The sequence below is a fragment of the Cyprinodon tularosa genome, unplaced genomic scaffold, assembly GCF_016077235.1.
Source record: "Cyprinodon tularosa strain WSP-4 unplaced genomic scaffold, ASM1607723v1 ctg561, whole genome shotgun sequence".
Classification (NCBI taxonomy): domain Eukaryota; kingdom Metazoa; phylum Chordata; class Actinopteri; order Cyprinodontiformes; family Cyprinodontidae; genus Cyprinodon; species Cyprinodon tularosa.
In genome coordinates this window covers 336,907-363,095 of record NW_024039298.1, presented here as the reverse complement: position 1 = coordinate 363,095, position 26,189 = coordinate 336,907, and the positions used below count along the sequence as shown (strand labels likewise).

General features: G+C 38.5%; 1 protein-coding gene across 1 annotated transcript; it reads right to left on the bottom strand.

Moving 5' to 3' along the window:
- Positions 1 to 4,730: 4,730 nt before the first annotated feature.
- Positions 4,731 to 25,620, bottom strand: rec8b (REC8 meiotic recombination protein b). Its single transcript, XM_038305720.1, has 18 exons — positions 25,405 to 25,620; positions 25,159 to 25,227; positions 22,245 to 22,387; positions 21,961 to 22,036; positions 21,543 to 21,660; positions 18,481 to 18,550; positions 16,006 to 16,073; positions 15,403 to 15,484; positions 12,978 to 13,044; positions 12,746 to 12,908; positions 12,391 to 12,525; positions 10,014 to 10,089; positions 6,600 to 6,757; positions 6,358 to 6,397; positions 6,207 to 6,282; positions 6,045 to 6,134; positions 5,139 to 5,245; positions 4,731 to 5,037 (listed from the first exon to the last, which is right to left on the bottom strand). Exons 1-18 carry the CDS (start codon positions 25,458 to 25,460, stop codon positions 4,934 to 4,936), a joined length of 1,698 nt encoding a protein of 565 aa, XP_038161648.1. The 5' UTR covers positions 25,461 to 25,620; the 3' UTR covers positions 4,731 to 4,933.
- Between the last annotated feature and the right edge of the window lie 569 nt (positions 25,621 to 26,189).

Sequence of the window (26,189 nt, the reverse complement as noted above, 5' to 3'; positions counted from 1 at the left end):
ATACAGGTGGACTGACTTTTACATTAAAGTGTAGTAGGTAAGGGACAACGGTGAGGTAGTGGTATGACTATTATATTCACATATATTGCACAGTTAGCATATTGCACAGTTAGCATATTGCACAATCAATAAATAAAAAAACTATCATATAGTTATATATAGACATGCAGACATGGATAAACTGGACAATTCGAAGTTAGTTGGATGAATAATCGTATGGAAATCCACGGATGGACAATCAGATTAACAATGCTGATTCCATTTGAATTTGTTATTCAGAGATAGTTTAGGTTAGACAAACCAATTTGTTACATTAACAAAACCCCCAACTTCCTTATATTTGTATAAAGTCAAAAAGATTTCAAGCCAATCGAATAAAGTACATTTTTCAGTATTTGCATTGTGTTTTGCTACGGACCGGGCACAGCTGCAGCATTGATTGGGGATAAATGCAACTTGCAGCCTGTTGCAAATACAGGGAATTTTACTGTTAATTATTAGGGTTATATACCTCTGAATGTTCAGGAGTTTGAGACAATCTAAAAACCAGTTAAATTTTATTTAGTCGATTGTCATTCATTATATAACATATAGTTTGAGATTTTTTTTCTTCAAAAATCATTTGGGAAAACCACAACAAATTGGGTACAACTATGATCTATATAAAAATACTGCTATGGTCTTTATTATATTAGCCAACATACACTCACCGGCCACTTTATTAGGTACCCCATGCTAGTAACGGGTTCGACCCCCTTTTGCCTTCAGAACTGCCTCAATTCTTCGTGGCATAGATTCAACAAGGTGCTGGAAGCATTCCTCAGGGAGTTTGGTCCATATTGACATGATGGCATCACACAGTTGCCGCAGATTTGTCGGCTGCACATCCATGATGGGAATCTCCCGTTCCACCACATCCCAAAGGTGCTCTATTGGATTGAGATCTGGTGACTGTGGAGGCCATTTGAGTACAGTGAACTCATTGTCATGTTCAAGAAACCAGTCTGAGATGATTCCAGCTTTATGACATGGCGCATTATCCTGCTGAAAGTAGCCATCAGAAGCTGGGTACATTGTGATCATAAAGGGATGGACATGGTCAGCAACAATACTCAGGTAGGCTGTGGCGTTGCAACGATGCTCAATTGGTACCAAGGGGCCCAAAGAGTGCCAAGAAAATATTCCCCACACCATGACACCACCACCAACAGCCTGAACCGTTGATACAAGGCAGGATGGATCCATGCTTTCATGTTGTAGACGCCAAATTCTGACCCTACCATCCGAATGTCGCAGCAGAAATCGAGACTCATCAGACCAGGCAACGTTTTTCCAATCTTCTATTGTCCAATTTCGATGAGCTTGTGCAAATTGTAGCCTCAGTTTCCTGTTCTTAGCTGAAAGGAGTGGCACCCGGTGTGGTCTTCTGCTGCTGTAGCCCATCTGCCTCAAAGTTCGACGTACTGTGCGTTCAGAGATGCTCTTCTGCCCACCTTGGTTGTAACGGGTGGTTATTTGAGTCACTGTTGCGCTTCCATCAGCTCGAACCAGTCTGGCCATTCTCCTCTGACCTCTGGCATCAACAAGGCATTTCCCCCCACAAAACTGCCGCTCACTGGAGGTTTTTTCTTTTTCGGACCATTCTCTGTAAACCCTAGAGATGGTTGTGCGTGAAAATCCCAGTAGATCAGCAGTTTCTCAAATACTCAGACCAGCCCTTCTGGCACCAACAATCATGCCACATTCAAAGTCACTCAAATCACCTTGCTTCCCCATACTGATGCTCGGTTTGAACTGCAGGAGATTGTCTTGACCATGTCTACATGCCTAAATGCACTGAGTTGCCGCCATGTGATTGGCTGCTTAGAAATTAAGTGTTAACGAGCAGTTGGACAGGTGTACCTAATAAAGTGGCCGGTGAGTGTAAAGCTTAATGTTGTAGCTAAACTACCTGATAAACAATCTTCATGCAACATCAGCTAAACGTTGTCATGGTTTTGGTTCTTTCAATGGTTTTATTTCCAATTTGTGCTGATCCAGTCATTATTGATTGTATTTGAATTCTTAGGTATTTCTTGTTTGCCCTCTTGTGTCAGTCTCCCTCTCCTAGCTCCCTTCTAGTCTCCTCTGTTCACACCTGCTCCCAATCTGCTGATTAGCCTGGTCTTTGTTTCTCTCTCCCATATATGCACCTCCTTCATAGTTACTGTTGGCTGGTTTGTCATAATTTCTTCCCCCCCTTTTAAGTATTCCTGGATTTTGTGAATTATGTTAGGGGATTTTTGCTTCTGTTATCATGTTTGTCATTAGATCTGCAAGAACCACTTCAGCTTCAGTCTCTGCATTTCCTCTTCAAACCTTCACCCAACCTGACAAATGTAAACTTATCACTCATTTAAAGCAATAGGTACTTTTATACCCTAATTTTCTGCAATAAATTTGAGCTAGATTAGTTGTAAAATTTAATTGCTTCTCTGGAGGGTGGGTCAGCATGAGTGCCATCATTCTAGCTTGTTTTCGATAGAAGGGGAAACAAAGAGCACATGTTGCAGTGAATCCTTCTGTGGTCACCATATAAAGAACAATAATTAGACCTCTTTATTAAATGCATTATTCTAAAATATTCTATACTGCGCTGACCCATGCAGAAACCCTTGGTTAGTTTACTTGGGCTCTGCATGTTGTATTTCCATGGGCAGCAACAAATGATCCTGACACACAAACACCAGTTTTCCCACCTGCAACCCTAACCGGCCAGTGACCCTGCCTTCCCAGCACTGTCTACTCTTCATTTGGCCTCATGTCTTATAAATATACAAATTCAACGATGTGCTTCTTTCTTTTCCACATTTCTGTGATCTACAACTCGGCAGATTTAGGAAAATGGATTTCTACACCAGAACATGTAATAATCGAAGGGAGTGTATTCCCAGGCAGAGAAATACTCTGATATAAACACGTCATCATTCCACCACACTGATGTCAATGAGGGTTTCTGTTCCACCACTGCAGCGCTGACATCAGCTCAGGCCTCCGTTGCACTGAGGTGCCACAAAAACAGTGCTGGTAGCCGGTTTATGAAACATGTAAACACCTCATCTTTAGTTATTAACGCATGAGGTCATTTTAAATGCATTCTTTCACCCAATAAGGAGTTTAGAAATGTTTTGCGTTACAGATGCTGTTAATGGGTGAAGATGTGTCCAGCCGATTAAGGAATATTGGGTCTACACTTCTTCCTGCACCAACCAACACAAAGGCCAGATCTGTTTGTCAGTTCAGTCATTAGCAACATTAACGGCAGTGCCAACTTCTACCTGTCACCAGCTTCCAGATTAACCAGCAGGTGAAGGTGAGGAGCATCTTCTGCACGAGAATCATTAACACCGGCGTCCTGCAAGGATGCGTTCTCTCCCCACTCCTCTTTTCTCTGCACACAAATAACTTTACCTCAGTGGATCCGCCTGTTAAAATGAACTTTACAGAAACGACTTCCATCCAGGTTGGTAACGATTTGATTTACAGATTTCCTAAGAACACCACCAACATTCGGTTCCTCGGAACAACTATTTCTAGGGACCAGAGTTGGTTCTCGCAGATAAGAAGGCACAGCAGATAATTCAATTCAGTTTATTTATACATGTCACAAGGCACTTTACAGAGACAATTCAGCCAGATCAACAGGCAGATTAGTTCTACGTTTTCTAAAGAAAACCAGTTGATTGCATCGACTCATTGACTCGAAGGCAATCCCTCACTACAAGCATGCTTGTAGCGACAGTGGAGAGGAAAACTACCTTTTAATGGAAGAAACCTACAGCAGAACCAAGCTCAGTGAGAGCGGCCATCTGCCAAGGCCGACTGAGGTTCAAGGAGACGGAAGACGTACAGAAAGAAGCATAGAAGTACTGATCTGTGAATACCTTCTATGTTAGAAAAGGTCAGAGTAGACTATCTCTACAAAGAGCTGTCTGGGATTAAAACTGTTGAGCAGATGAGTTCTGCACTTTCTGCTGCAATTCAGGAAATTAAACCTTCCACAGGATCTGCTGGCCAGCTTCTGTACTTCTATTATTACTTTCTGCAAAGAAAGTTATGAATTTAGATGTCTGTTTGATAATTAGGAAGATTAATTTATGGACAGATTTAAAAAAAAAAATTTCTTTATCTAGAGCTGCGTCTAATGCCAAGGATTAATTCATTAATCTGAGTACAAGATTTTTTTAACGGGGTTCTTCAACATTTGGGGGAACAAGCAGTTCCCCCCCAAACCAGAGGATGGCAGCAGTGACTGTTGACAGCTTCAGCATCAGAAGTATTATAGTGAAGACAAAAACAAAATAAAATGGAGCCTTGTTGGTTTGTTAGCAGGATTACTGGATTATTTTTATTTTTACCAGAGGGTTGGCTCATGCTTAAGAACAATCCATTAAAATTTGGTAATGATCATGATCATGAGGCGTTTTAGTGATCGTGTAATCGATCAAAATATGGGGGACAATTTGCTGCTTGGCAGAGGTCTGAGCTCTGTGTGTTCAGGCTGCATCAGTCAGGTCTGCAGAGAAGGTCAACATGGCAAACACTACCTCCAACCAGGAACTGTACAGATGTAGCAAAATGAAAATGACAGCATCTGCAGACCTCGCATATCCTTCTTTATTTGCACAGACTTTACAAGTAATTTATTCTGAAAGAATAAATGATACAAAAGAAACAAAGCTAAGCTTGAAATCTTTTTTAATGTGATATTTGTTTTTTTACAAAAGCTGGAACAGAACAAATACAAGATGGAACCATAACAACACATTAAAAACGTATAAATTCATTAAAACTCTAAAAGATAGAAAAATTGCATTTCTTTTAACATCCAACTTTTAAAAATGCTTAAAAACCACAAATTTCAGCAACAGACAAACTACTGATAACGTTTAATTTAAGGACAGAATGAATGCGCTGCCCTGGTTGCTGCTGGCTTTATGCTAATGTTCCCGTAGGGCTCAGGCTGACCGACAGTCACCTGTTTATCCGACACCAGATCTGCAAGAGGAAAAAAAACAAACTTTACTCTTTATAGTTGGCAGATTTTACAATCTCTTCATGATTACTTTGTACTGAATGGTAGCTTCTGCTCTACTCACCCAACAGTTTGCTAAAAGTGCAGGCTGCAGTAAAGCGGTCAGCCTCTGGGGGCAGCAAATAAAGAAAGGTGACCATCCCATATTTCAGCTGGACGGAGGCGATGGAACTGAAAATAAATGAAACAAAACAGAGAAACTAAGCTCCACACACAGTTAAAGCAACGCTATGAATCTTTTAACCACTAGGGGCGCTAGATTTCTAACTTCCAGGTTTGGCGATGGATCACTCACATTGGTTCTATGCACCAAATGCTGACCGGAAAAATTCTTTTATAAATTTCAAATTAAGCGAATTCTTACAGTGTTGTTTTGAATAAAAAAAAAAAAAACAATTTTAAGTTCAGCATCAACATAATTAAAAAGACCCTCAATGCTGGGTGATTATTTTCATGTTTTTACCCTCATAGTGAAAGTATTCACACCTCTTTACCACTGTTTACTTTCCAGGATTGAACTTAATGCATCCACAAAAAGTGACGCATAAATTGTGGCGAGAAATGCGTGTCATTTTCATTTTCCTGAAGGCCTCGGAAAACATTAACCAACAATAGGCATCATGAAGTCCGAGGATTAGAGGGGAAGTTAAAAGGACTCTAAACATCTCAGAGCATTACAGGTAGTGGAAGCATTAATCAAAGAAGCTACCAAGGAAGGTGCAGAGAGGGAAGCTCGTCAGACTTTAAATCCAGCTGAGAAACTTTAAAATCTGAATGATTTTCAGAGGAAATAGCCTCTCTAGATGTGGAAAAGATTTAGGGATACCCTAAAAGACATGTTGGTTTATCACCAATAGTCCTATTGGAACAGATTTATTATGTGGGGCTCTAACTGTTTAAACATTCATAATCAACACGCCAAACGTCGATCCTGGTGGAATCCTATCAAAGCGTTGGTGTAAGGAGGCACCTCAGCAGGCCCTCTGTGTCGCTCTGAGGCATCTCCAGGTTCTCCTCCATGATGGGCTCCATCGCTGGCTGGACATCCTCATGTGGAGACCTAAAGAAACACCCACAAACTCACTGACGTCTTCCTTCTTTGTCTAGCTGTCTCAGCTCATCGAAAACCCACCATCTGCTGACGGGAGTCAAGCCGTCGCTTCCAGCCTTTCCTTCTTTGGACACTTCCAGCATCAGATCTAACGCAGCTGTTTACACACAAAGCAGCACTGCTGTAATGTATGCGCTGATCTGTTTGATTTGCTGAAACCTGGGTCACTCACAGGAACCCTCTGTGGTCTGAAGTCCTGATTCGCTGCTCATCTGGGAGGAAAGGTCATAGGTCAGTGAGGAAGAAGGAAGCTGAGCACGCTCAGTTAACGCGGTCAGAGTTTTACTAAATCCCACAAAAACTTTTAATAAACCAGCGCTGTTTAATGAAAGTGTTTGCACCTCCCCACAGTTTTCTATCATCCATTACCAGCTAAGTTCACCTGTTTCACCCCAAAAAATACATCCAACCAACCTCCTCTATGCGTGACAGCCTCCTCTTCCTCTCAATCCGCAGCGTCTCCATGTCTTGCTCCGACACCCCCTCTGCTCCCTTCATCTCATTGCTCTCGTTCAGGGGGGTGATGGAGGCCTGCTGTTTCCATAGCGACAGGAGGCTTGGGTGGAGGAGCGCTGCAGAGGGGTCAGGAGGAAGGTTAGGGCGGACAATGGTGCAGACTTTCGGTTGCACGCTCAGATGTCTTAGGAAAAGCTTTTTCTGATGTGGCTCTACGCCTGAAGCTTTGAACAGCTATTTTAACGCTAACCTAGTTGTTCAAACGGATCTAGGGCGAATTATGAGAAGCTCTTCTTGTGAAAATCAATTTTTCCACCTGTTACGGCCAGAGGCACAAAGCAACCTGGTTTAAGAAAACAGAAAAAGGACTAAGGCCTATTTAATTCCTCCTTTAAGGAACAAAAGTGTCCAAAATCAATACAAAAACAATTATTCAACTGTTATCGTTGTTTAGACGCCCAAGTAATTACATTAAATTATAGTATTTATAGTTTATTAAATAAACATACTCCTACTGTATGGAGGACTGACTCTGCCATACATAAAATAAATAAATGCTCAATAAATAAATAAGCATACAATTAATTGCCACCAAAAATTCAATAAACCTGTAGATTCGCCCGATGCAGTAAAATGCTAACCAACCAATGAGCAGAAGTTGACTCTCTAGGACACACCCCCTCCTCATTTGCATAATGAGGCAGAAATGCAGAAATAAATAGCGGCGAAGAAATAACTAGGGTAAAAAATACAAAGGAAGAATAAAACAGACAAAAATATTTAAACATGCACATAAATAAATACTTAAAAATATAAGTAATTAAAAAATAAAGTTGAAGATTATAAAGGACAAAAATAAATAAGGTAAATATTACAAAGGCAAATAAATAAAGAAGCTAATTAAGAGTTATATACATTTACGTCACACTGTATACTTTATTTTCTACTTACATTTATTTGTTGTATTTTTGGTGGCAATTAATTGTATGCTTATTTATTTATTGAGCATTTATTTCTGTATTTATTTTTATATATGGCAGAGTCAGTCCTCCATACTACTGATCTGATTTATTTGTTAAATGCAGATGTAGTGACATTCGAAGCTTTCTTGTTTTTTGTTGTTTATCTGTTGTTCCAGATCATAAAACAAAGATTTGGTCAATACTAAATGATTCAAAAAACAAAAAAAGTCATCTTTTTAGGGACAAAAGCAAGCCTACCAACCCTGACCTTGTGTAAATAATGAAGATCTCCTAAAGCGGTTATAAAACTGGTGGTTTCATCTTTAGCAGCTGATAGCTGGTGATTTAGCTGTAGAGGAAAGAAGGGCCTCTCTGCAGTAAGTTCGTTCTGAATGTCGTCACATTGGAAGGTTTTCAGTTCTTTATGGTATGAGAAGTCCAGTAGGATGCATGATAGAATGTTTCTCTTCAGTAGGACGTTTCCTGCTCATCCTTTGACAAACTCTCAGGTCCATGATGTAGGAAACATGTTTCAGATAGCATTCATTCCCTGCTTCTCAATCTTAGACTTCAAATGCTCCTTGTTTCTTGAACTAGCAGATCTAGTTCAAGACATATTGGTTAATATAGCAGACAGACAAGCTGACAAAATGCACACTAAAGTAATGGTTCTAGACATAGATTTAAATTCACAGGGTTTGATATAAAAAAATAAAAAAAATTCAGAGATAACCTCCATAATTGCCTTGTAATGCCATGGCAATCCAGACCTAAATTGAATGAATATGCTAACTAAAATGTTGAAATATTTCAAGGAAACATAAAAAATGTTTTAATGACAATTAGGAAACATTTATATCATATTTAAATAGATAGAAATGAGAACAATGAGGGAGAAACATTCAAAGATCTATGTACCCTTTCACCTCGGTCTTTATCCAAAAATAAACAGTATCCAATTAAATATTTGGTTTGGATACAATTTAGGGATTCCTTTTGGTAGAAGTTAAAGGTTTGCATCACCTCTTGTAAACTGGCAGAAATAAAATCTTAATGGTTAGACTAAAAGATTTTTTTATGCTTGGAAGAGGATGATCAGTCACATATAGTTTATTCAGTAGTGATGAAAGAGCCATACTGCTGAGTGAACCAGTGTGGCGCATAAAGCACAGACTCAGAGCTATGCACAAAAACAGCTGGAAGATCAGAGTTTGTCAGATTTCAACGTGCGCAGCACGGACAAACCGGGTTATTTTCTCCCCTGCCGCTTCTGCCACGATCCATCTGTGGTCATGCAGAACGTGTCACCAAACAGGCCGCAGCAGTACAACCGATACTGCTTAGCTTTACCAACAGATTACAATGGTGTATTTTATTGTCCGACCAACCGCTAATTTCTATTTAGTCTTGTCTCGCTGACGAAAACTCAAACCTATGACTAGTCATTTTTTATTCATCAAAGATCCATGTTTAGCTCATCAGTTTTCGTTATCTTCATAAAAAAAAGGAGCATAAATAAAATTATTTTATCATCGTCAACCAAAACAACACTGTCCACACAGCATGCCACCTCGAAAGTGGTGAAAGATGAGAAGTTGATCATGGCAATGCGTGTGTCAGATTTTTGGAGACACTATATTGTTAAAGAAGGACATCTTTAACTATTTTTTGGAGCAGAAACACGGTAACAAATTAGCAAAAAAAAGTATTTTTAACTTTATCAATATCTTAAGAAGACGAAATTAGATGTGATTTTTCAAACATAGAAAAGTAAACCTTTTCTTTAAAATTCTTCAGGTAGCACAATAATCATGAATGCCTTTGGCAGAATTCAAATGAGCAATTTTAATCTAGATTAATTCCTAGATTACAGTGAGATTAATCTAGATTTAAGAAATTAATCTATGCCCACCAAAAAAAATAAATAAATAAAATTAAACAATCTTCTTCTGTGCCTGATGACTTTGGAGCAGCAGATTAATAAGCTACGTCATTGGTTCATCTTGTAGATAAAATCCTACATCAGAGAACCATAAATATGTCTCAACAGGTCATTTCTGTTTTGATGCGGGACAACAACTTCTAGCCTAGTTAGCTCTCATGTTTAAAGGAACCTCAAACCACTGAAAAGCGCCACTAAGGGTCACATGACTCATTCAGCGATGGATCAGACCATCTTTAGTTACATAGGGGAGTTTCTGAGCTCACAGAGAGCATGGATACAGACCAAATGCAGAAAAGCATGATGGTTTGTCTGAACTTTGACTAGACCACTAATTTCTCTATGATTAAGTCAATCTATCTCCTATAAATGGCTGCAGTTGTATTCTGCTTTTTTATTTTTAGTTTATCCAGGTTAAAACTTGCAGTGTGTGTTTTCATGTGTTTTGAATGGGAAGATATTACTGACATCCACAGGGGGCGCTGAAGAGCTGAGCAGAGGAGGCCATCTGGGTCAGAGCAGGGAGTAATATCAGCGTCTCCATCTGACACAAAGAACAAGATATCATCTCTAGGTTTAGTTTTTTTTTTTTTTTACACACAAAAGGGTTGAAAGTAAGAAGTAAATCAAAGCTCTTTGAAAGAATAAAAAGAGCAGAAGAATAGAAGACACCCACAAATCAATGAGCTCTACTTCAGAGGGTTTAAAGGCAAAGGAAAGAAAGCGAAGCTTAATTAACTGAGACCCTGAAGAATCCGATAGACAGACCCTGATTACACTGGAGCAATGACTCAGGATCCAGCCATCTATTTCAGAGAGCATCAGTGGTTATACATGCAGCTGATGAAGTCTAACAAATACATTTACAGAATCACACTTCTAGATTTTATAGCATTTTTAAACCTTCTGGGTGTTTGACAGTTCTTATTCATTATGCTCCAGAAACCATAAAGCAAACACAATCCTGCCTCCTGATTCCCCCATGAAAGAAACAGCAGATTTACTGCGTTATTCTGTACATTGGCTGACAGGTTTAAAATGTGCTGCAAAAGATGAAACAAGCTGCAAACGTGTGTCATGCAAACTCCAAAGCACAGCAACACAAAAAACAATTGCAACAGAAAAATGCTGCAATAGCTAAAGACGGAAGCAAAAACCTGCAATCAAAAAGACAAATGCAGACAAAAAATGCAGCAAACACAAAATTCCTCAGTCAGAGAATGAAAATGATGCAAACAGCAGAAAACTCACAACACAAAATCAAAGTCCTCCAGACCACAAGAGGGAGTCAAATGAACAAATTATATCAGACCAGAATGTTATATATAGAGAAATGATTATAATACTGTTAGACTCTGGCTGTGTCCGAACGTCCGCCCTAATCACTAAATCCCTCAATAACTATATAGAGCGGGGACTATATATTGAACTCCGTAAACTTCATGTTTGCACAGATGATCACTACTTTTTGCTCCCCATTGATCACTTGACTCCGCCTCCCTGCATCTAATTTGTCGCTCCTGTCGGGTAGCGTCAGCCTATGGCGACAACGTACCGATGCGACAACAAATCCTATAATGCTATGTGAGGAGAGCTCTCCTTGCAAAGCATTATGGGATATATCTGCTCGTCTAGTGGCCATGGATGATCACTATTTTTAAAGGTGCAATTTGGGAAATTCATCCATTAGACGATCGTACACTCGTTTAAAATGGCCTAATCACTACAGAGTGATTAGGGTGGACATTCGGACACAGCCTATGTGTTTGAGAGTGAAATTTAAAATAATAAACATCTCCTTCCTTCCTGGAACTTCCTTGTTAAGAAAGGAAGTTGGAGGAAGGCATAAAAGTTTGACTTCCTGTTTGTATGAAGGGTCTGGTCTGATATGCTTTATTCCTTTTGAATTCAAAGAAATTGAGCAGGACATGTTTCTAGAGAGTGAAGAGGTTTCTCTGGTCCTCTTCAGTGAAGGATCAAAGTTGATCATTTAGAAGAGGTCTAAGGAACTCAGGAGTTATTTAAAAGCCTTTATTGGTACATGGCTGATGTGATTTAAAAACATGCCAACATGGTTCAGCCTGAGAGGCCTTCGGCTTAACTTTACTCTTCATAGTTTGCTAATTATTATTTTTTTTGTCCTGAGTGCCTCAGACCTCTTCTTTGGTTTGTTCCTTGTTTGGCTCCCTCTAGTGTTCTGAGGCACTTCCGTTTAATGTGGGGACTGGTTTGTTTTCCCCCCCCACAATTTGCATCATTTCTCTTTATGATTGCAGTATTCTATTTGTGGCTGCTGCATTTCTGTTGGCATTTGTTCTGTAGATTATAGAACTTTACTGCTTTTTTATTGATTGTAGTATTTTACGTTCTTATCTTTGCTTGTTTTTGTATCTCTGCTTCTGTCTCCTTGAACCCCAGTCGGCCTCGGCAGATGGCCGCTCACACTGAGCCTGGTTCTGCTGGAGGTTTCTTCCTGTTAAAAGGGAGTTTTTTCTCTCCACTGTCGCTACAAGCATGCTTAGAGTGAGGGATTGCCCTCAGGTCACTGCAATCAACTGGTTTTCCTTAGGTAGGAAAAAGTTTAATCAATTTCACTGTATGATCTGGTGAACTGTAAAGTGTCTTGAGATGACATGTGTTGTGAATTGGCGCTATAGAAATAAATTGAATTGAATTATTCCTTTGCATTGTTTTTTGTGCCTGTGTGTTCTGTGTTCACAGGTTTTTGCAGCTTGTTTCGTCTTTAACTGCATGTTTGCACCTTCTGTCATCCAAATCAGCCTGTAACGCACCCCGGCATTTCAAATCTATAAATAAATAATTTTATTGTTTCTATGTAACGTACCATGTTCTTAGTTTCAATCAGGGGGTTTTCAATCTGCTTCTGCATTTCTTTGTCTGAGATCTGGACCTCAGGGTCCACAAAGACCAGCTGCCGCCGGCGCCTCCCGCTCTGCTTCCTCGGAGGACGATCAGCCACCTGATGGAAAAAAAAACAACAACCTCTAAAGCCCAATGCTGTAAAAATGACACACTGACACACCCTGACATGCTTCCTATTGTCTCCTAAAAAAAGTAAAGGCTTCTGTTGCAGTCAGAACCTGTCGGTCAGCATTGCCTCCTGCATCTTGGAATTTCATGTTTTTATTTTTAGACATGTGAGGCTTCAGCAGATAGGCTGATTGGGAATCCTGCCTGACCTCCTCACAGAGACTCTCTTCTAGACTCTCCGATGGCATGGCTACACACTCCGGCGTCCTCTCATCGCCTATGGTTGCCAGAGGAACCTCCACAGATCCCCCCGCCTCCTGGTCCAGCATCCACATGCTGTCCTGCTCCGTCCCCAGCATCGTCTCCTTCAGCCTGGAAACAGAAACACACATGAGGAGACGGCTCATATGGACTTCCCTCTTCAGTTTGAACCTGGCTCACTGGAGGTCGCAGGAAGATGCCACTTGATCCCTGGTCCTCTCATTAGCCCCCTCTTCCTCCTCCTCTTCTGTAAAACAGATTTAAAAAAAAAAACAACAGAAAAAAGAAAATTAAAAGCAATATAGTTGCTTCACTTGGTTCATAGGGAGATCAGAGTTTAAAATTAAACAGCTATCTTAAAGCTGATTGGAGCTACTTTAGATTTATTAAATTATTCCTCCCTTTTAGATGTTTTAAAGAAACAAACATGAAAGCACAGATGAGTTTGTTTATGTTGCTGCAACTGTACAGAAAGCACCTTTATGTTCCCTAATAAACATTATTGTGCATAGATAAGACATTAAATTAAGCTCTACTGAGAAAAGGAACCAATGGAAGTGAAGTAACGGGGTTAGAGGCTCCGAGATTGCAGGTTTTGGATCCCGATCTATAAAAAGCCTGAAAATTTAGACTGAAATGCATTTTTATTTTTTATAATTCACAGGATCACAAAACACTTTCAACATTTCACTCGTATCTTCCTGAAAGACCTTAATCCGTCCCAGAAGTGGGGAGTAACTAGTTACATTTATTTGAGTAACTTTTAGAATTAAATGTGATTTTAGGAGTTTTTGTTCTTTATTGTACATTTTATTTTTACTTGAGTAATATTCTCTAGAGTATTTCGGCTCTTATTTGAGTAAAAGTGTGGTTACTTAACTTAGCAAAAAGTAGTATACCTAAAGTATACTAAATTGGGACATTTTTAAGTTTACTAAAGTATACTTTAGTAAACTCTGCTAATTACTCAGTTTTATTCACTTTAAATTAAAACAGCGGTTTCGTAACTCAAGTGTTTCCCCTTTTTAACAGCTGAACAAAGAAAAGTAAATTGCAATAAACTAAATCTAGCAAAAAAATTAACCAACAACCGCCTTTAAATCAACGAATCAACATCTTCAAAGGGTAAATATTTTAGCTCTAGCTTTTAATGTGTAACAAAGTCCATCATTGCTATCAATACATTTTTACAAACCTCTAAAAGTTCATTTCTTTCTACCAGTCTCCCCATGAAATTACATGCAATCTCCTTTAGAGGGCGTAACCCCAAATTAGAGAAACATTTTTGAGCTACTTTATTGGTAGATAATAAGCAGCAGTTAATTAGTCAGGCTACAGTCAGATCAATGGCTTTAGTTTTTGTCAACTTTCTCTCTTTTTTTTTTTACCTCCATCATACGTCCACTGGCTCAGAGATACACGGTATTTTATTAAACTTGAAAATCCGTCTACTTTAAGAGGCTCTTCTGCAAGATTTCTGGGTTTGTGGAGCCCCTTATTAAAACTCCTTAGAAAGATTAATTTACCTAATATCCCCGACTGATGAGGGGAAATGTATGTAGCTGTTATGTATTATTCTTATCAATATCATTTTTCTCTTGTCTTTTATCTTCTGTCTTGATTTTAGTTTGTCTGACACATCAACAGCAGTGTCCCCTGACACCTGGGAAAACTTTTTTTTTTTGGGTGCCCATAGTGATTGTGGAAAACCGAACATAGTTTTAATACTGTGGTTCTTTTTACTTTAATTATTTGTCTTTTGATATCTGTTTCTTTGCACCTCTCATTATGTTCACCTGGCTTGATTCCTTTTTGTATTTATTTATTTAATTATTATCATTTTTTTTATTCTGTATGGGAGTATATATGTGGGTATATTGGGGTTTGTTCTAGCCCAATTATGTTTATATGTTAAAGGTACATTGTTATCTATATAACTTTATATGTCTTTATATTGTACCACATGTTAAAACATAAACTTTGAAAAAAAAAAAAAATGTTCTACAGTATCTTCAGCCCTAATTTTGTAGTTAAGGAAAGAGTAAAGTCACCTCTCTTCAACCATCTGTGTGTCAGTTTGCAGCGGCAAGTTAAGAAAAGACCTTAGGCTCTTCAAAATATGGAACTTAGCTTACATAAAAAACTACGATGAGACGTTCTAGCGCTTTTAAATCAAAGCTTTGGACTTTGGGGTTATTTTTTAGCCAGAACACTAAAGATGGGTTGCTAAATGTGTGCATGTTTATAAGGATAATCGATTTAATCCATCTTTAGTTGCATACTGCAAATTCTGTTTCTCTATAGGAAGTTTTAAAGCTGAGTAAAAATTGGAAGTAGTAAAAAGTTAAAGTAAAGGGGAAAAAAAGCCGCTTGTGAACAAGGCCAAACATCTACCTGTAACAAAACAGTAATCAAGCATGTTTTTCAAGGCAACACCTGCGATAAAAGCAGGTTTTCTTTTAGATTCCAATGAAACGAAGCACCAGAAACAACCTGAAGGATCAATAACCGTCTGACTTCTTAAAAGAAATAGTATTTCACAGCAGCTTCCTGCAGAAACGAAAAGCCTTCGTGGTTCGATCGTCTCTGCCTGACGGACGCAAACCTCGTCTGAAGTGATCGGGCTGATCCATCAACAGCTGGATTTCTCTAGCCGTGACCTCAGGAAGGTCAGGTCCTGCAAAGTCCTGCCACAAAAAAAACAATAAAGATTAAAATGTGATAATACGTCACCATGTGTTTCCTGCAAAAATAAAGCTGGAGGAAAGGCAGGAACAACATGTCAGTTTGAGTGCAGCCTGATTTAATTAAGTCAGATCTCATTAAGGCAAAATGGACTTCATCAGCTGAGGAAGCTTCAGGACGAACATTATCTGCCTCTGAGTGACAGAATGAGGAGGCAGAGCTGAGGTACCACCATCTACAGTCTGTTAATCACAGCATCCTGATCTGCCTGCTGTTACGCACCGCAGAGAGGCCAAACTGACGCCCCATTAAATGTATTTAAAGTTTGCCATCAATTTCCCTGCATGAAATGAATCCTTATGTCCTGAACTGAACATGATGTGAAGGACATTTCCCGTCATGGAATAACACAGCAAGCATCTACACGCATTAAATGTGGACGTCTGATTCATGGGGACGCCTGCTGCCTTTAAAAATGATGACTGGAGTTGTTCCTGAAGCCGAACCTTGACAGAGTGTTTACCTCAGCAGCGTTGATGACAAACTGCTCCTTCTCTGTTAGCGTGATGGCGGCCGCAGGCAGGCTGAGATCTAGTTAGGGACAAGCAGAACCATGAGGTCCGAAAACAAAACAGAGCTGTCACACAGGAAGGGGGATGATGCATGAATCAGCTCTGGTAGTGAAAAGAGATGTTGTTATCGGATGCAGATTCATTTATAAGCCAAACATATGTACCACCAGTTATAGCTCATCTGAAGCAGACTCTACAAACTAAAATAAGCTTTTTTTTTTAAGCCGTACATTGAAAATTCGCCAGAAGGCAACAATTTAACACAGGAAAATAAATTCAATTCCTCTTGGTGCAGCTCTACACTGCAAAAACAATCCAGAAATAAGTAAAAAATTGCTTAAATTAAGTATATTTAGCCTTAATTTGAGCAGGTAAATAAGATGATTTGCCAATGGAATGAGTATTTTCACTCTTAAAATAAGATAGTTAGATAATATTTACTTGAAATAAGAAGATAAAATTGTTTTTTCTTATTTTAAAAGGAAATTGTCTTGTTCCATTGGCAAAGTGTCTTACTTACCTCCTCAAATCAAGGAAAAACACACTTATTTTAAGAAAAAATAACTTATTGAGATTTCTATTTTTTGCAGTGTAAGGGTTGAGATTACCATGGAAACCATAAAAATCGTCCCTGATTCCTGTGTTGATTTGGTCGCATGTCTGATTTTAAATTAAAAGGTACTCTAGTATGTTTTCCAGACTTTTAAATGGAGAAACAAGCCCACAGCATCACACCGCCTCCCAGACCCGGCTGGAAAGTTTGCAGCCAAATAGTCCGAGTGCCTCAGCAGACGCCTCTATTTTCCAGATAAGGAGTCTAACTATGATGACACCTGTTGCTGTCCAGCAGCGAGTTTAGTTTCTTTTTTAATCTGAATGACCTTCCTCCTAACTGCCCCTGGTGCCAACATAGATATAATATATAAAATAAACAATAATCCTGGTTAATATATAATTTTTTCACATTTTTCATTATATCAGGGTTTATACAGGAATGAGAAACTCTAATTTAATGCTCTTAGAAATAATTTTAATGCCATCAACAAGTAACCATGACTCCCTTATATATATCTGTATATATATTTATATGTATATATATATATATATATATATATATATATATATATATATATATATATATATATATATATATATATATATATACATATAAAACACAGTTCGAAATCCTTCGTCATCTTTACCGTCAGCAGGCTGCAGCCATGTCCCGAATTCCTTGTTTTCCATCCACTTTTGTTGAAATCTTTTAAATTCTCTTGCTTTTTCTCCGCCTCAAGTTTCTTTTCCGAACCTACGGCTTTACGATGAAACCGGAGGCAGATACGTGCAAACACATGGAACCAGATATATCTGACGTAATTGATTTTATAAACTTTTTTTTTTTTTTTATAAAGCATTTTAAATGCCACAACAACCATATTTAATGAATTTTAATGCCAATTAAGGCCTTAATTCAAAAAATAATAATTTAATGATTTTTAATGACCTGTGGAAACCCTGTATATATATGTGCTTAGTTTTTTTCTCTGTAGATCGATCTAAAAAGACAGTTGCCACATTCATACCTGAGAGAGGCGGTAGGTCACTGATTAATAACGTACTGGACCGAACCCAGGTTTTTTTTTGTGTTTGTTTTTTTTCACGTTTTTACGGCACTAGTTGCTCGTTTTTTGAACAGTAGGCTGACAATAAAGGGGGTATAAGAAGGACCACTGGTCGGTTTCGGACCAGGGTCGCCCGCGTCGAGGACTAAGGCCTTCGTACATGGGTCGTGCACACTCACCTGCACGCCCAGAACCCATTTTTGTATAAAGTAAAATATTAACTTTATACCACAAAATTCTCCAGTTATCATCACTAGATGTTTTAGCAGAAGCAGTAGGTGGCATCTCTGATGTTGTATAAAACAATTATTTCCAAACATTTTTTCTTTTAAATATCTTTGGTTTCAAAGATGAATTTTTAACTTTGAACATTATTTTGCTACTGCAATAATAGATTAGATTATATCTAGAGTTTTAACAGATCTATCATTTGCAGGTCAGAAAGTGTTTCTTTATGAAGGACTAAGGTCAGTTGTAGCTCTACATTGAAAAAATCTAATCTAAGTAAAATTTGTTTTAAACAAGTGATTCTTTTAAATGGGCAGGTAAGTGAGAATAAAAATATTTTCATTTAAAATAGGAAAAAACAACTGCAGTCTCTTATTTCAAGTGAATAATGTCTAATTATCTTATTTAAGGGTGAAAATACTAAGTCCATTGGCAAATCATCTTATTTAACTATTCAATTAAGGGTAAACAGTCTTTTAAAGAAATGTTTATCATTTTTAGATCATTTTTGGAGTGTAGTCTCAGCTAAAGCTCCTCATGTCTTCCTGACTGTCTGAGATAAAAGGTAAAACTCACCTTCATGATTCAGTTTGATGTTGGGGCTGCAAACCAAGGAATGCTGCAAACTTTCATACTCAAACTCTGCCTGCATAAATGAATAAAAAACAGATGTGTATCAAATATAAATCAGAAGCGGTTTGTACAATTGAACAACCTTACTTAATGAAGCTCAGCCTCTAAAACAATGCTGAGGTTTTATTCTAGGACACAGATCGCCGCATTGATCATCTAATCAGCATCATTTGCTCTAAACACAAGAGTTTGGGTCAAAGATGTTTTCAGTCTGACTTAAAATCAGAGAGTTGATTCTGGTTGCAGTTCATGTTCCCCTAAAATCAAAGTCAGCTCAGGTCTTTGAAGCTCTGTGCTGTTTACATGGTGGAGTGTTGAATACTGAGGTAGTGACTATTTTTCTGAAAGATTACAAGAAAAAAAGGACAAAGTTCATCCATGACACCACCTTTACACCTTAGACTGAGTAGGAGCAGTAACTGCTGCACTATGGGCTCTATGGGTGCGGCCATAGTGCACACAGGGCATGGGAAAGAGAGTGAGAATATTCTAGATGTGTTCCTGCAGCATCTGAATAGATTTCAGTTCTGTATTCAGAGCTGCAAGTTTTAGGAACAACTAAAGTTTTGGTTTCTGTTGCTTTTATGACATTAAAACATTCTGAACACAAACAAATTCCCTTTTAAAGAGGTTTCTGAGTTTATTCCAACGGTATAATGGGATACAGTCAGGTTATGACTGTATTCAGATTTAGGGAACAAACTTTTAACTAGAGTTAAAAACTGGTTCATCTTCGTAAAATATCTTCCCACCAGGGTTAGAATAGAATATAGTTTAATATCCTCATGTTGTCATGGTTCCCAAATGTGCAGTGCATAGTAATCGACTTAGACAAACTTTATTGTCATTTGAAATTTCATTCAGTACGGTTGTGAAGGCATTAACATTTCTTAAAGTGCAGCAGTGATCAAATATAAACACAATACTGAGATATGATTTACAGTTTTCCAACATTCAGCACTTTTTTTTTTCTTTGTCGTTTAATTAAACAATCAGCTGTCTAATGGCACTGGGGAAGAAGCTGGTCCTGCATCGGAGGCTTCCCAGAGGGCAGCGGGGAGAAGAGGCTTCCAAGCATCTGATGCAGGTCCAGCAGATTCCAGAGCAGCTTCTTCCCCACTGCCATTAGAAAGAATGAATACACATAAAAAGAAATAAAAACATTTAAAAATAACATACAACAGGGTTTTTTCAGGAATGAATAACTCAAATTTAATGCTCTTAGAAATAATTTTAATGCCACCAACAGGTACCTGTCGACAGGCTGCAGCCATGTCCCGAATTCCTCATTTTCCAGCCACTTTTGTAGAAATAGCTTCCTATCTGAACATACAGCTTTGGGATGAACCAGAAGCAGTTCCACACAAATATATCGTGAAATATGATGTCTGACGAAATTGTTTTTATAAAAGTTTTTTTTTTAAATAAAGCATTTTAAATGCCACAATAAACACATTTAATTAATTTTAATGCCAATTAAGGCCTTAATTAAAAAAAATATATTTAATGACTTTTAATGGTTTTTAATGACCCGTGGAAACCCTGTACAATACTAAAACAGCAAGCACACTTCCCATTTCTCCCTTACAGAACTATTTGAAATTTTAATTTGAAATTTTGATGGAGGTGGATATAAAGGGGCATTTAAAGCGGTTTAGTTTGGTTTCTGGGATTCTGAACCTTCTGCCAGAAGCCAAGAGCTCATATTCCTTATAAAGGATGTGGGACGGGTCCAGCAGTACAGATGGCTCATAGATGGACTGAAGGCAGATCTTTTCAGTTCTCCCCATCACCTTCAGCAGTCTGTATCAGGAGCTGCAATTTTAATTCAAACTGTTTGGAGATACTGCCGACCCACGCCATCATCCCCAACCTCCATCACTGCCTGATAAAATAATGGTTACTGTATTTATCTACATCCATTTTTCCATCATTCTGACCCTGCAGAGAAGCATCTCCACTAGAGATGTCCCAATCCAGGTTTTTGCACTTCCGATCCGATACCGATACTGGCCGATACCAGCCAATCCGAGCATGTATTTAAGTTTAAGTTAAAGTATTTAGCCTTAGTTGTAAGACTCATGTTGAAAAGGGTTTTAGTACTCTTGATAACATCTAGCCAGCTAAATTAGGTGAGATTGAATAAAACACAATGCTTGGTAACAACAAACTTACCTGTTTATTAAGAGATAAACACAAACTGGACAAAATTACGAATAGCAATCTGAAATTGCAGAGTGAGCAGTAAAACCGTAAACAGTTAAAGGTGCAAGTATTACTGTAAGTTTTAATAAAAATGCAAAACAGGGGAACACTGGCGCAAAATAGTGGAATGGATCGTTTCAATCGGAGAAACTGGAAAATACGGACCGGATTTTTTTTAAAAAACTGGATCGGCAGTCTGGATCGGCATTTTACATGCTTTGCCGATACGCTTTTTTTTGCCAATATCGGCGTCCCGATCCGATACGTGGATCGGATCGGGACAAGCCTAATCTCCACATCATAATACTGCCACCACCTGGTATCTACATTGTTCTCTCCCAGGTTAAATAGACGCCCCTGTCTATGTAGATTAGATCTATTTCTGGTTGATGGATTGAGTTTGCTGCTCCGTCCTCCGTCTTCATGTTGCTGTTTGATCAATTATTTTCTTCTAAATCCTTTAAACTCTTAACAGAAAATCTGAATAAACAGAGAATAACAAAAAAAGGCAGGTCAAGAGTGGAGGGGGGTTGATACACGTGCAGGTCACACTTTTCAGATCTTTTATTTGAAAAATTTTCTTTTACCCCTTATTTATTATTTATGTTATAATGTAGTTGAAGGGTGTGAAAACTATCCGAATGCAAACGTAAAGCTCTCCACCCAACCTGCCAGTATTTACACACTAAACATTCATCGGAGGAGCAACTGAGTGTTTATTCTGTATGCTTCGTTACAACCAGAGCAAACTGGCTCTGTAAAATAGCATAAACATTAGTGCTGTGTGTTTTTGAACGTACCACCACCAGCTTATCGGGGCTGGGCAGCTGGTGAGATGCCATCCGACCAAAGAAAGGGTCCTGAGCTCCCTCAGCGTTTTCCATCAGGTTCAGGTCATCAGGAACATCCAGAGCCATCCTGTCAGAAAACAGACATTTATCTCCCTGCTGCGTTTTTCCAGACACCGGGTTTTAATGGATCCATAACACTATAAGGAGTGCGTGGTGTAAAATTCACCTCCAGAACATTTGGAAATAAAACAGATGAGTTATGTGGGGCAGTCGTGAAGGATCACATGCTGCCTCCGTTCCATACTGCGGCTCATAAAATATTTATGGAGTATCTCGCACGAGGAGCTCAGATCATTCATCACCACCTTAGCAAAACACTCCAAGTCTGCTCTTTACTTCCTCCTGTGGGCCCAGGGTTGGCGTTTACCTGTCAGATTCAGCTAGGTCGATTTGAGCACGTTGCTTAGAGCGGAGCCAGCGGCCGATACATTGCTGAACCTCCTCTGGAAAACCACAAACATAAAGGTTACAGGTTTCATAAGCATCATATTGGCTAATGCTTTCATCATATCATCTCTGGTGTGATGGCAGCACGGTGTACGTTTCACACCAGAGAAGGATTTCCTGATACGAAAACCTGCATTTCCTCACAATTCAATGAAAGGTAACTGAAAGGATGAGTAAAGGTGAGCAGCGCAGATTTGATCTCACCCAGCAGGAAGCTGCACTGCTTGTGGTAGACGATGACAACGCCGTACTGCAGCTGAGACGACAGGTAGAGGGAGAAGCGAGGCCTGGGCTGGTGGGGCTGAGGGGGGGGAACCTGTCCCAGAACATAGTCCAAGATGTCGCTGCTGTAAACGACAAACACAAGAAGAGAGAAATTATTTCCTACACTAAATACAAAGACTCTGAATTTGTTCATGGTTTTGTCATTTTACAAACAAAACATTCAATATATTTCACTGGGGTTTAATGTTATAAACCAACACAAAGTATTTTTAAAGGATTTCTATTCGTTGGAGTTTTAAAAAGTACAAATGTGTGAATTCCTTTAGACAATTGTGGATATTTATAAAAAAAAAACAACAAAAAAACAATGCAGACAGATGGAAACTATTGGCTTAGATAGGCGATTACATAGACATTAATACGTAGACGAGTGATTAGACCCTGCCGACGGCAAGGCCGAGGTGTCTACAGGGCCGCCATCTTGGGTCAGACCATAGTTCAGACAGCTGCTGTCTGAATGAATATGAGGCGCCTTTAATCTAATTTTAATCGCATGTAAGACAAGTTAAAGATAATATTACAATAATCTCTTACATCATAAAACCCCTTAAAAGAACAAAACTAATTTTAAAATGACCTTTCAGTTAGATTACACATATTTATTCTTATTAAAAACTAATTAAACTGAACTGAAACTGGATGTAATATATAAAGCTATATATTTTGCAATTAGATATTAATAGAAGCAATATTAATATATTATAACACTATATTATACAAATATGATATATTTATATAGTATATTATTATTATTCAGTATTTTAATGGATTGATATATAGAAGAATCTTAGTTGTAATGTGATTTACAAAGAGAGTAAAATTATCAAGTATTTTTTTATGTTAATTCTTGTTTATTTTTGTAATTTTCAAGACTTTTTTTATCAAATCGTATTGAATATTTATGTTGTCTCTAACTAAAGGGTTTTTGTTAAGTTTGTCCAAACTTCTTTTTCAAACTGTTTTATATATATATATATATATACACTATATTGCCAAAAGTATTTGCTCACCCATCCAAATTATTGGAATCAGGTGTTCCAATCACTTCCATGGCCACAGGTGTATAAATTCAAGCACCTAGGCATGCAGACTGTTTTTACAAACATTTGTGAAAGAATGGGTCGCTCTCAGGAGCTCAGTGAATTCCAGCGTGGAACTGTGATAGGATGCCACCTGTGCAACAAATCCAGTCGTGAAATTTCCTCGCTCCTAAATATTCCACAGTCAACTGTCAGCTGTATTATAAGAAAATGGAAGTGTTTGGGAACGACAGCAACTCAGCCACGAAGAGGTAGGCCACGTAAACTGACGGAGCGGGGTCAGCGGATGCTGACGCGCATAGTGCGAAGAGGTCGCCAACTTTCTGCAGAGTCAATCACTACAGACCTCCAAACTTCATGTGGCCTTCAGATTAGCTCAAGAACAGTGCGCAGAGAGCTTCATGGAATGGGTTTCCATGGTCGAGCAGCTGCATCCAAGCCATACATCACCAAGTGCAATGCAAAGCGTCGGATGCGGTGGTGTAAAGCACGCCGCCACTGGACTCTAGAGCAGTGGAGACGCGTTCTCTGGAGTGACGAATCGCGCTTCTCCATCTGGCAATCTGATGGACGGGTCTGGGTTTGGCGGTTGCCAGGAGAACGGTACTTGTCTGACTGCATTGTGCCAAGTGTAAAGTTTGGTGGAGGGGGGATTATGGTGTGAGGTTGTTTTTCAGGAGCTGGGCTTGGCCCCTTAGTTCCAGTGAAAGGAACTCTGAATGCTTCAGCATACCAAGACATTTTGGACAATTCCATGCTCCCAACTTTGTGGGAACAGTTTGGAGCTGGCCCCTTCCTCTTCCAACATGACTGTGCACCAGTGCACAAAGCAAGGTCCATAAAGACATGGATGACAGAGTCTGGTGTGGATGAACTTGACTGGCCTGCACAGAGTCCTGACCTCAACCCGATAGAACACCTTTGGGATGAATTAGAGCGGAGACTGAGAGCCAGGCCTTCTCGTCCAACATCAGTGTGCGACCTCACAAATGCGCTTCTGGAAGAATGGTCAAAAATTCCCATAAACACACTCCTAAACCTTGTGGACAGCCTTCCCAGAAGAGTTGAAGCTGTTCTAGCTGCAAAGGGTGGACCGACGTCATATTGAACCCTATGGATTAGGAACGGGATGTCACTTAAGCTCATATGTGAGTCAAGGCAGGTGAGCAAATACTTTTGGCAATATAGTGTATATATATATATATATATATATATATATATAGATATATATATAGATATAGATATATATATATATCTATATATATCTATATATATCTATATATAGATATATATATATATGCTGGAAATCTGTGTCTTTTATTTCTGTCAGGCTTAGGTGACATAAGATGGAAAAAGACTCTCCTAGCATTTAAAACAACAACATAAAACAGGAAGAAAACCTTGTTTATTTATTTATTTTACAATTTTGTAAACAACATATGTAGATTAAACTGAATTTTAGAACCTTGAAATGGTTATATGAGCTGTTTTAACGGAGAAATGGATCAGAAGCGTAGTGAAAATGATCAGATCCACCTGTCTGGATGCGATGCGCGCTCCCGACACAGGGGGAACATTTTTACAGGGGAACAGAAATTCGCACAACACCGGCAGGATGCGGCGCCGGAAAGATTCAGAATGTCTAAAGTCATACAGCAGGGTTAGCCTCAATTAATTGTATTTTCTCTGAACAGCAGCTTGGTCTAAACTAAGATGGCCGCTCCGTCTGGTAATCATGGGATTGTTTTATAGTTTGTATTATTAAAATATATTTTTTGAAGTTTCATTCTTACCATGTCAGCTTCACATTTACACCCAGACACTCCCTGCGAGAAACACGGTTGCGTGTGGTAGCTGCTAACCTGATAGCCAAAACATATACAGCATTTCAAAACAACACACCAAAAAATAAACAATTAATCATCAAAGAGATCACAAAAAATTTCAAGAAGATCAAAAGCCGCCATTATTTTTCTGAGCTCAATATTTTCCTTTCTTTAATTTTGTTACAAGTTAACAATCAGAGTTGTTTAACTTACCAAATTGTTGAAAAACATCCAGAATGGCGATGGAGAACGTTTGGGTAGTAAAACATCTTGTAAGAAATTTACTTTCCAAATCAAAAGATTTACCGATAATGATAGTTTTTTTGAAAAGGGGGATTTTGCGCTGAATATTTACTCGTGAACGGGTCGGAACCGACCAATCAGATCACTGGATGGATTCTGTTTGAAAATAAACAATAGTGGTGCGTTCAGGAAACCAGGAAATTAGAATGTTTACTTTTTCTTCAATTTTTTTTTTTTTTAAAGAACAGCTCAGCATGTGATAAAAATAAAGCTTCACTCCTATTTTTATTTGTTTTTGAACATTTGTACCTTACTATGGTACATGCTACATATGGTAGGCTACTGAATTTAGAAACTGACGACTTATTAAAGAGAGACTTAAAGAGGAGACATGTTCAAGAGCTACTTTAAGATAAACCTTATCGTTTATTTTACGTTTTTGAAAGATTAACTTTAACATTATTTTTTGTTTATTCGTCTTTCAAAAACGTAAAATAAACAAAAGTTTTTTAAAAGATAAACTGGTTAACAGAAAAAAAAAAACACATGTAGCAGACTTCAGGTTTCCTGTGCTTGAAAGAAAATTATATTAAGCACTGTATTTCTCTACTGTTCCCAGGACACTGAGCCTCAATGCACAATATTAGTGAGGGATTGATGTTTGTACATTTTAGAGGGAGCAAACGAATGCTTTCCCAGAACATCCATGCATTGTCTTCAGGAGATATAAACTCTTCCAGGACTATTTCATATTT